Source organism: Lissotriton helveticus, chromosome 11 (assembly GCF_964261635.1).
Source record: "Lissotriton helveticus chromosome 11, aLisHel1.1, whole genome shotgun sequence".
NCBI classification, from domain to species: Eukaryota; Metazoa; Chordata; class Amphibia; order Caudata; family Salamandridae; genus Lissotriton; species Lissotriton helveticus.
In genome coordinates, this window is record NC_136072.1 from 972077316 (window position 1) to 972089741 (window position 12426).

General features: G+C 44.8%; 1 protein-coding gene across 2 annotated transcripts in view; it reads right to left on the reverse strand.

Annotated features, from left to right (window-relative positions):
- SEZ6L (seizure related 6 homolog like) overlaps positions 1–12426 on the reverse strand; it is a 1424144-nt gene that overhangs the window by 190243 nt on the left and 1221475 nt on the right. For both annotated transcript variants that reach the window (XM_078667320.1, XM_078667319.1), the window contains exon 12: positions 11100–11291. In XM_078667320.1, coding sequence (XP_078523446.1) covers positions 11100–11291 — 192 coding nt within the window. The remainder of the gene's footprint in view (positions 1–11099; positions 11292–12426) is intronic.

The window sequence follows — 12426 nt, forward strand, 5'->3', positions numbered from 1 at the left end:
ATTCACAAGGGCCTATTATCAAGCCCACTATCGCCGTTTTATCCGCCGTTTCCTGCAGATAAAAGCGGCAATAATGTATCGCCCTTTCTTGATAATATGGCCCTATATTTTTATAAATTGTTTCAAGTAAACTGGAATGCTTCCCTAAACCTCTTTATCACTCAGAATTATACTTTTCAATTTGCAGTGCTATCAGAGAGGCAAATACTACCGGTTATTTGAGTACAGCACTCATATGAATGCCTCTGCCTCCTTCACAATATGCCTAGTGTTTTTCCGGAGTCAGCACTTTGTTTTCTTAGAGGTGTGTCAGAGAGATATTTAAATAAAGAATTGTGTTGGTGCATCTTGGCTAAAAAGACATCTGTGCTACCTTAAACAGAGGCGATTAGGACAGAAAGGACTGTAGCCTTCTGAGTAATTTCAGACTGAAGCTACAGTAGGAAAATAGAAATCATGTTTTAGTTCTTGGCTTTTAAAAGGTCCAATAACCTATGAATTAAAACCGCAAGACAGTGATCAGATTGTGCAGGAATGGAATGCATGAACAAAAGCATAAACTTGGTCTTCTAAAAAATAAGATATAGTGATCTCCTAGGTGATGTCTGCTTAGCTTAAGAGTAGGGGAAGTCACTCCGCCACTGACCTGGCCAAGGTCCACCCATGCTATTTGTGGTGCTTCACTGGAGTCGCGTCATGGTGAGTGGCTTGACAATGTTTTTCTTTGCCAAAATCAAAACTTCTAAAACAGGTTTTGTTTTGTGATAAACAAAAAATAAATGTTCTCGACATAGAGGAAGTTTTCTCCCTGCGAACCAAGGGCATTTCTGCTGTTTCCTGCCTGGAATCACCATGTCTTGTGTGGCCATCTCTTGTAGGGATATACAGCAGGCCATTGCTAAATAGAGTCAATCTTCATATAGTCATTCATTGATGAGCTGCAGGTCAAAGGGTTCTGACGACCAAGCCACTGAAGACAACCTGACAATGCAGCCGAGTGAAAATGAGGTGTGTGAGAAGTTGGCCTGGTATATGCTGTCCACTAGTTATAGTGGGCACCTTGCACCAGTCCAAACAACCCTTATTGATTATTAGATTAAAGACAGCCTTTATTGAAAGCTATCCTAGTGGTAGCTATGGAGAGAAAACTTCAGGCTAAGAATCGAAGGAATGTAAAGTAGCTTGGTTTACCAGATTATAACCTCCTGAATGACCAAATGAACGGAGAACCACACAAGGTATGTATAAAATATATGTATTTATTACTAAACACTTTCTACTAACCTCTTTATGCGATTAGAGAACAAGGCACACACTATTACAGTACTAGAACAGCAGTAAATAAATAGCACAATACACAACGGGCTCCAGGGGGAGACCGAACCATATACTAAGAAAGTGGTATAACAACCACGACTTGACAAGACACAGTGCCAACAGCACATAGAATCGCTGGGACGCCAAGGGACCACCCAAGGTAGTGACACAGAGGACCCACTGGGAACGTGTGCAGTGTGAGAACACAGCTGTGAGCTCTGTGCAACTCTACAGGAATGTTGCGGTAGGAATTTTAAAGATTAAGGGCACTTAGGAGAGGACTTTGAGCAAACCCTTTCAAACATAGAAGGTTCTAAGGCCAGCACCCATGTGAGCACTGGAGTACTCATGTTACCTAACCCAGGGAAGCCTGGTGCATAGGTGTCAAATGGTGTCGGGAATCTTCGTCGTTTTCTATGGCGTGATGCTGCAAAGTGCTGCTGCAATGGGGAGGAAAAGTGTACGGTGTGATCCAAACCTGGATCAGAGATGAGAAGAACCTGAAAGCAGAGGGGACAGAGTCTGGGTCACTTCAGTGTGACCAGGGGCTCGGTAGACGAATGCCCACCGATGTCGGGTGCTTCAGGTGAGATGACGCAATGCTTGACTCTGCAGCCACGGGGACCAGGAGATGTCGAGCATGACCAAAGTCCGGGGGTGAGCTGTCCTACGAAGGATGTCGAGTGCTGGGTGTCAGTGTCAGGATAGAACACCAACAAGCCTTGGCAACTGCAACCCGCGGGGTCAGAGGAAATCAGCTTTGGTGAGGACCAGCAAGGTCCTGAGGACTTTCCAAGCAATGGAGTGTAAGGGCACATCTGGAGCAACCAAGAAAGCCCACGGAAGTTAAAGTTACCTTCACAGGTACCCACAGGCCAACAAACCAGGGATCGCAAAGAGCCCTCGAGAGGAATCACAAAATACCAGCCCACAGAACACTCATGGAGCGTAGGCCAGACATCTTTGGTGAAAACACTGCTAGGGGTCAGGACTACAAGTAGCCCAAAGCACAGCCTCAGGGGTTGCCGGTAAGCATATGCTGCTGCAAAAGAGCCGGTGCGCAGGGGTTCAGGTTGCACGGTCCCCATGAGGGATTCGGACCTCTGAATTGCTGAGAGCGCAGATCAACCTCAGAGACATTGGAAACCCACCTCCTGTGATGCAGAAATCTTCAGAATCCTCAGGAGCTTTGGCGATTCAAACTAGTCAGATGCATTTAGGTACCTGCTTTGCAGGTGAGTAACTCCTTTACTCCAAGGGAGATTCTTCAGTTGTCCAGAATCTTGCAGATCTTCAAAGTTTTTGGGGGCATATTATCAAGACTGGCGATAAAATTATCGCCACTTTAGTGGCAGTTTTCGGCGATAATGGGCTTGATAATATACTCTATGGAATTCCAATTGAAGTCCATGTTAGATGTGAAGGACATCTAACCTGAGATTCAATCGGAATACGATGGAGCATATTATGACCTTTGACCCTGTCACCAGGCAGGTCGCTCCCCTCACTGCCACGCAGCCCCCTGTGTGACCCGTGAGCCCCGCCTGTATCGCTGCTAAGTACTGTTCTGTTTCCTCTGTCCATCTTGCTTTCTGTGCCCGTTTTTTCCCCTGTTGTTGTTACTCTGCCCATCTTGCTTTCTGTGCCCGTTTTTTGCCCCTGATTGTTGTTGTTCTGCCCATCCTGCTTTTTGTGCCCTTTTTTTGCCCCTGATTGTTGTTGTTCTGCCCATCCTGCTTTCTGATCACCTGTGCCCGTATTGCCTTTCTCCCTGCTCCCTCGCCCCTCGCCCTCCGTGCCCCCCGCTTCCGTTTTCCCGCCAGCGTGTCCCTTCCCCCCGCCCCCTTGCCTCCCATTGGCCGCCCCGCTCCCACCTCCCAGCTGCTCCTCCCTCCCTCTGCTCCTTATGGAGGCCGCGAGCAGCCCAGACCGTGCCCAGCGCCAGAACCCCTGGACCCCACAACCCCCGCAACACCAGACTGCACTATGACTCCAGCACCCTCCACGCACTCAACGCGGACGAAACCACCCCTGCTACCGGGCCATCCCGAAGCGCACCCAAGGGCCTTTCACCTGCCAGAATTGCCGATTCACCAGCATCCAGCCCACCAAACCACCAACCAGAGAACCCAACTACCTCCGCTGCATCCTCCTCTACACCCGCTCCGCCCGCAAGCACGCCATCAAACTCTGGGACCTCCTAGACTCTACCGCCCCGACGTCACCTTCTTGACGGAAACCTGGCTGAACGCTACCTCAGCACCAGACATCGCCATAGCCATCCCACAGGGCTACAAGATCTCCCGCAGAGACCGCACCAACAGAGTTGGAGGGGGATCGGCATCATCCACAAGGACACCCTCAGAGTCTCGACCAACACCAACGACACCTCACCACTGCCGAGCACATGCACTTCCAGATCCACACCAACCCCAACACGACCCTCAGAGGAACACTCGTCTACAGACCACAGTTCAGCAACACCATCGCCGACCTCGTTAGCACCCACGCCCTCGCCTCCATGGACTACATCCTCCTCGGGGAAATGAACATCCACCTCGAGAACAACAACGATGCCTACCTCACCGCCCTGATCGACAATCTCGCCAACCTCGAACTCAAACAGCTCGTGACGACACCCACCCACGCCGCCGGACACAAGTTGGACCCCATCTTCTCCGCAAGCCCCCGCGTCTCCTTCAACCACACCACTGAACCCCACTGGACCGACCACAGATGCGTCCATTTCACCTTCAGGAAACCCACCACACACCACCGCACCCAACAGCTGCCACGCCGCTGCAGGGGCAAGGTCACCAAGAACCAACTGACTACCACCCTGGCCTGAGACCACCCGCTGATCCCATCAACCCCGACACCGCCGCCACCAACCTCAAACAGTGGATCAACGACTGTGCCAACACTTTCGCCCCTCTCAAGATTTCCACAACCAACCACACCAACAAGAATGTCGCCTGGTTCACCGAAGACCTCAGGACCTCCAAGCACACCTGTTGGAAGCTGGAGAAGAAATGGCTCCGCGACCGTTCACCAGACAGCCACAAAGCCCACAAGAACGTCACCCGCAGACACCACCAACTCTTCAGGACCGCCAAGAGGACCGCCTTCAAGGACCGCCTAGACAACAACGCACACAACACCAAAGAGCTCTTCAGCATCGTGGAAGAACTCTCCAACCCCTGCTCCAACACCAGGGACATCCCACCATCACAAGACCTGTGCGACTCCCTGGCCACCTTCTTTCACCTCAAGATCACCGACATCCACGACAGCTTCAACCCCGAAACCCCCGCACCCACCACCGAGACTACCACCCCTGCGACCTCCACCTGCACCAGTCGCCTGACCGCCTGGTCCAACGTCAGCGACGAAGACACCATCAAAACCATGAACTCCATCCACTCCGGATCCCCATCCGACCCCTGCCCTCACCACGTTTTCAATAAAGCCAGCACAACCATTGTGCCCCACTTCCGGAAAACAATCAACATCTCCTTCGAGACAGCAACCTTCCCGGAAAGCTGGAAGCACGCCGAGATCAACGCCCTACTGAAGAAACCCAAGGCAGACCCCAAGGACCTCAAGACCTTCCGGCCTCCCTGCTCCCGTTCCCGGCAAAAATAACAGAGAAGATTGTCAACAAACAGCTAACCCGCTACCTCGAAGACAACAACATCCTGGACCCTTCCCAATCCGGCTTCCGCAGCAACCACAGCACCGAGACCGCCCTCATCGCCGCCACCAACGACATCAGGATCCTGATGGACAAAGGAGAAACAGCCGCCTTCATCCTCCTGGACCTATCAGCAGCCTTTGACATGGTCTGCCACCGCACCCTATCAGCACGCCTCCAGGGCGCCGGAATGCACGAGACGGCCCTGGACTGGACCACATCCTTCTTCTCCGGCAGAACCCAGAGTGTCCGCCTCCCACCCTTCCCCTCAAAAACCACCGAGATCATCTGCGGCATCCCACAGGGATCCTCCCTCAGCCCGACGCTGTTCAATATCTACATGGCACCGCTCGCCCACGTCGCACAACAACATAACCTCAACATCATCTCCTACGCCGATGACACCCAGCTGATCATATCCGTCACCAAAGACCTCCAAACCGCCAAAGCCAACCTCCACAGAGGAATGAAGGCCATCGCCGACTGGATGAAGGACAGCAGACTGAAGCTGAACTCAGACAAGACGGAGGTCCTCATCCTCGGACCCACCCCATCAGCCTGGGACGACTCACGACTCCTGGTGGCCCACATCGCTAGGCACAGCCCCGGAACCCACCAACCACGCAAGCAACCTAGGGTTCATCCTCGACTCCGCCCTCTCCATGACCAAGCAAGTCAACACCGTCTCCGCTTCCTGCTTCAACACACTCCGAATGCTCCGTAAGATCTTCAAATGGATCCCTCCCGACACGAGAAAAACCGTCACCCATGCCCTCATCACCAGCAGACTCGACTACGGGAACGCCCTCTACTCAGGAACAACAACCAAGCTCCTGAAACGACTACAACGAATCCAGAACGCCTCAGCACGACTGATCCTCAACGTCCTCTGACGCAGCCACATCACACCCCACCTGAGAGGCCTACACTGACTCCCCGTCAACAGGAGGATCACCTTCAAGCTCCTCATCCACGCACACAAAGCATTACATAACACTGGACCCACATACCTCAACGACCGACTCAGCTTCCACACCGCCACCCGCAGCCTCCGCTCCGCCAACCTCGCCCTTGCCACAGTTCTTCGTATCCGGAAAACTACCGCCGGCGGCAGATCCTTCTCCTACCTCAGCCCCAAGACCTGGAACGCTCTCCCTATGAGCCTACGACAGACCCAGGATCTGCCGACCTTCAGAGGACTTCTCAAGACCTGGCTCTTCGATCAGTAGCAGCCCCCCCCCCCTTCAGCGCCTTGAGACCCTCACAAATATGTAGCGCACTTTAAAAATGCAGTGATTGATTGATTGATTGATATTATCAAGCCCATTATTGCCGTTTTAGCAGCAGTTTTCTGCTGCTAAAGCGGCGATAATTTTATCACCTGTCTTGATAATTTGCCCCAAGGTTTCGGTAGCATAGTTTAGTCCAGGTAAATATAATGTCCTGTATTCAGGGGTTCCTACTTTATACCCAAGGAAGGAGTGAGACAAACTCTGGGGACCCAACTATGGTAGGGTCAGGACAGAGGGGTGGGTACACCCATGTCCTTTGTCCAGTTTTGCACCAGAGCAGGAGCAAGTGGCTCCTGCAACTGGTTTGAGCTGGACTATGCAAAGGGACACCAAATGTGCCCCCAGTGCAGACATCAAAGCACTGAGAGTGTACCCACCCAGGCCCAATGCACTGTCTGGGAGGTGGTTACACCTCCTCATGACAGGAAACCTATTGTTAAGCCTTCCCCTGCCCGAGTTTCATCCAGCAGCAGGAGGACAGGCTCATGTCTGTGGCTGGCAGCATCCATCGTGCTATGCCAGGGTCGAGAAAGCTGGTACCAGGTGTCATATTTCTCCCTCTTTCCTTGCAGCCATTTTAAAGCAAGGTTATAATGCACTTAAGAGTATATAGATGGCTGCATCACAGAACAACCCTGGAGAATAGATTTTGAAGGCTGCAGAGGGGCTCTGCTCATGCATGGGCAACCTCTCACACAAAACCCAGCACCCTGCCTTGAGGATTGATAAGGCCTGCCATAGAGGTGACTGAAAGGTTTATATGTGCAGTGATATAAGGTAGCTATATGAACCTATGTCTAAGTAAGGGGGGCATGCACCACCTTACACAGGCTGTAGTAGCAGACCTATTGTGTCATTTTGAATGGTCTCCCAGGGGTGGCATAATACATGCTGCAGCCCCTGGGAGGCCTCTGGGGTACCTATGCCCTGGGTACATAGTATACCTTATACTAGGGAATTTGCAAGGGTACCCCGGAATCAAATCTGGAGTGTATCTAAAGTACATGCAAACAATTTAGAGGAGAAAGCAGCTAGGCTGGGGTCCTGGATAGCAAGATCCTAGCCAGTCTAAGTCGATAACAGTGAAACATCAGCAAAAAGTGGGGGTAACTATAAGAAGCAGATCCTACTATCCTACAAGGTGGGTAACTGTTGCTTTTAGGGATGGTAGCCGTGCCTATTCACGGTGGGCCTTTCACACACTTGAAAGATAAGTGAGGTCAATCGCCTACTTTCATTCATCTAGGCGTGTTCTGATTGTAAATCCCTAAGACCAGATTTGGTGATCATGCATTCCCACTGAGTCCCACATTCAGAAGCTCTTTTTGTGTACCTAACAAGAGACTAGGAATACATGTGTCCCAGATAGGGAGCGATTCTTGTAACCTCTGAAAGGAGTAGTACTTCTTCTCTGGTGATGTCTGGCTAGCCACCAACCCAAATTCGTGGAGACACTACAGTCCAAAACTGAGTAATTTGGAATAAAAAAACTATGTGAAAAAAAGACCATATATTGTCCCAAGCTGTGTCCATACTACACTGGATTTCTGTTGAAACCAGTAATGCTTTGAAGTTCAAGGCAGTCGTCTTCAAGGTGGAACGTAAACAACTGACTATCTTTTAAACCCGCAAATCATGGATGTTGGCCTCCCATCTTTTAGTTTGGAAGCCTTTTTGTTGTTGTGCGTTTCCGTGCTTTGCAAATCATATTAAATGAAATTTAATGAACAAAGACTTCTCAGCTTGTTCTGACAGTATTTTTCTGCAGAACTTGTGTGCTAAAATATGACTAAACAACCTCATTGGAATGGGGGTAAGGGGCCTGCATTAGCGTTAGGCGGTTTTATCTTTATTCGGTACACAGACAAAATATCGAAAATAAAATATCGGAAAGACAAAATATCGAAGGTAAAAAATATTGGGAAGCAAATATATCGGATACAAAAATATCGTAATAGGTAAGTAAGTAGAAATATCGAAAAAAATAATATCGTATGACAAAATATCGACAATACAAAATATCGTGTAGTAATGGAAAAAATAAATAGTGTAGGAAAAAATATAATAATTGTAAATAAAAATTTGATAAAAAGGTCTATATTAAAAAATTACAATATATTTAATATAAAAATATTTAAAAAAAACATATATAGTTTTAGGAGCGGGTTATTGGGTTTATAGGGGATAAGGGTGGGAAGTAATTTAAAAGTAATTAATAAATTAATATATATTTGTAATTCTTTTTATTAATAATTAATTGGTAAATAATTAATATTAATTATTTAATTAATTAATATAATATCGTACATAATTGTACAACATTAATAATTGGTAATTAATTATTATTAATTAGTTAATTAATTAATATAATTTTGGACATAATTTTAAATAATAAATAATTGGTAATTAAATAATAATAATTAATTGGTAATTAATTAATATTAACTAGTTAATTAATTAATATAATTTTGTATATATTTTTAAATAATAAATAATTGTTAATTAATTATTATTAATTAGTTAATTAATTAATATACATTTTTACATATTTTTAAATAATAATTAATTGGTAATTAATTAATATAAATTAGTTAATTATATTAATTAGCTTCATTTAGTTTAATATATATTTTTTACTTATTGTAAATTAATTTGGAAAAAATAATATTAATAATTAAATTTATTTCTTTACAGCTAATGTGCTAATATATTAACTTTATTGTTATTGTTAATTAATAATTAATTTGTAATTACATAATAATAATTATTTTTGGGTAAAGGAGTATTGTTAGAGTTCAGGGTCAGTTTTCAGTTCTTGGTTAAAGGGGTATTTTTAGGGTTCATGGTCAGTTTTCAGTTTTTGGGTAAAGGGGTATTTATTGGGTTCAGGGTTAGTTTACAGTTTTTGGGTAAAGGTGTAGTTTTTGGGTTCAGGGTCATTTTTCAGTTTTTGGGTAAAGGGGTATTTCTTGGGTTCAGGGTAAGTTTTCAGTTTTTGGGTAAAGGGGTATTTCTTGGGTTCAGGGACAGTTTTCAGTTTTTGGGTAAAGGGGTATTTTTTGGGTTCAGGGTCAGTTTTCAGTTTTTGGGTAAAGGGGTATTTTTTGGGTTCAGGGTCAGTTTTCAGTTTTTGGGTAAAGGGGTATTTTTAGGGTTCAGGGTCAGTTTTCAGTTTTTGGGTAAAGGGGTATTTTTTGGGTTCAGGGTCAGTTTTTAGTTTTTGGGTAAAGGGGTATTTTTAGGGGTCAGGGTCCGTTTTCAGTTTTTGGGTAAAGGGGTATTTTTTGGGTTCAGGGTCAGTTTTCAGTTTTTGGGTTAAGGGGTATTTTTAGGGTTCAGGGTCAGTTTTGGGTTTTTGGGTAAAGGGGTATTTTTTAGGGTTCAGGGTGAGTTTTGGGTTTTTGGGTAAAGGGGTATTTTTAGGGTTCAGGGTCAGTTTTGGGTTTTTGGGTAAAGGGGTATTTTTAGGGTTCAGGGTCAGTTTTGGGTTTTTGGGGTACAGGGGTATAGGGTAAAAAAAAAGTAAAATTAAATTTAAATTAAATTAATTAAATGAAATGAAATTAAAATAAATTAAATTAATTGTTTATATAGGGGAGTGTCAGTAGTAATTACTTTGCTATTGGTTCATTTAAAAAATTAGGTTTGTGATTGGTTAGTTAGTATATTTGAATTTCAGTTGTGATTACTTTGTAATAGAAGTGAAAAACAAAAACAAATTATAAAATTATACAAAGTAGTATAGAATATTTTTATATGTGTAGGTGATATAATTATACCAATAGGATATTTTTGACAAATTAATAGTGTGTCTATAGTATTAATTTAAGTATTGTGTGTTTATTTAGATGTGAAAACATATAAAACGTTAATTAATTATGCAAACAGATGCATATAAAAAGTCGATATAGCTGATAATCCGATATTGAAGTGCACGATATTTTTGATGTCGATATTATAGTTAATGTCATTATTTTTTGTAGATAGCGATATTTTTGTTTTCCGATGTTAATGTAGTCGATATAAAAGTAAACGATGTTTTTGTATATCGATATTAAAAAATCGATATTTGTGTATATATCTAGTTAAGTATAGGAACCCGATATTTTTGATTTCGATATTTTTGCTCCGATATTTTTGTACGTCGATATTGTGAATCTCGATATTTTGTCAGACATTCCTTTATTCGTCAGGGTGGCAGAGGACATTATGTCCAGCACACTGCCAGACAGAGAGGCGCCATATTTAGAGATCATCTCCAGCCCAACAGTGATCTCTGTGCCTGCAGAGGATCTGCAGTCACCTTGGTTCCTCTGAAGGTGCTTAAAGTTTGGTGGATGACCTCTGTCAAGATTGAAGGCATCTGCCAAACGTTTAGTTTTAAAAAACTACTAAAGTAGGAGCTTGTTTTTGAAAAACAAATAACTAATGAATTGTTCCATGGTCACCGCTAGCGAAGGACAGAAAAAAAAGGACATCAAACGGTCCTCTCTAAATAGGGCGTGCTCTGTAATGCTCCTACTCTAATGGCCAGCACTCCAACAGACCGTAGGCGCAAGCTGTTGAGGGAGCCCAATTTTCAAAAGGGTGGGCGGACTGGGAGGTTGGTGGCCAGCCTACTCCATCCCCCTTTGTTAGTGCCCTATTGGCCAAACTCTAAAACAGGCCTAAAATGTATATGTTATTGCTGTATAAAGCTAGCACACATGTATACAGTTTTCTTATTATCCTTGATTATTATAAAGCAGGCATCTGACGGTACTGATAAGCATGAAAGGTAAGAACAATAAACTTACAAACACAGTGGGGAATCCTTGACGTCCAGATCGGAGTACCAGTCTCTCTGCTGTAGCATGTGAGCAGGGAACTTCCTTCTAGTACGAACCCTGGGTTACAAGTATACTGAATTGTTGTTCCTACGAGAAGTACAGGGTCGGATATCAACCGGGTGGAATGCTCCACTTCTCCTGGGTCAGTGCAATACATAACTAGGAAACAAAAAAGATTGTACTGTTAGTTTGTCTTGAAATTGAACGAAATATATTAAAAATAACAAAGAACACGATGAAGGTACAATGCATGTGTGATTGATAGCATAATCACAAACTTTGCTGTTTATGCAAAGCTTTTCCCGGGTTGGTATATAGGAACTACATTTGATGCATATTTCATGTCACTACTTTATCCTGCAGAGCGACTGCAATCAAGATGCCAACTGCATGCATAAGTACCAATGGGATCCAATCAAAACTAATCTGCAGCGCTGTATGTTTTATCAATTGATTGAAAGGGACTTTTGCCTTCCTGGGAAATACAACATCCCTTAATGCATCTTGATGCCTCCTAGAGATGGGTACTATGTTTATTTTTCTAAAGGAACAACCCTTATAACTTCTTTCTTATTTTATTGCATTCCTTATTTAGACCGGTTTACTTTACTATGAATGATGGTGCTTTTCGAAACTCACTCTGTCATCTTTTGGCTAACAAATGCAGAGAGAATAAGCATATAGAGTATCCATTCAATATTTATGGCTTCAGAGAAGCAAAAATACAATGAAATCAGGCACCAGTACCCAGGTACTCTCCATCTTTGTGAACAAGCTAAACTTAAACAAAGGGATTCCATTTTAAATAGTTGTACCTCTGCTCCCACCCCCACCCGCTAAAAGAAACATATATGAAATAATTCAATTTATTTGGAGATTGCAATGTGTAATGTAACGTAAACGGATTTGTATAGTGTGGACTTATCACCCTTAAGGGTCTCTAGGCACTGAGCAGGGGAAGGTCCGAAGCATCAGTCGGAAAGCCGGGTGTTCAGTTTCTTGTGGAATGTTGTGAATGTGTTGTCTGTTCTGATGTCCTGGTGGTGAGCGTTCCAGGTCTTTGCTGCTAGATAGGTGAATGAGGGTCCTCCTGCCCTGCTTCTGCGTGTGCTCTGAACTTGCGGGTTGGCTGGTGGAAGTGCAGATGGCGGTTGAGGTATACCGGTCCATTCAGTTGGATTGCTTTTCAAGAGAGGGTGAGTATCTTGAAGTGGCAGCATTTCTGGACAGGGAACAAGTAGAGTTCCCGAAGGTGTGGTGTGATGTGGGTGCAGCTGAGTGGATTGAGAACCAG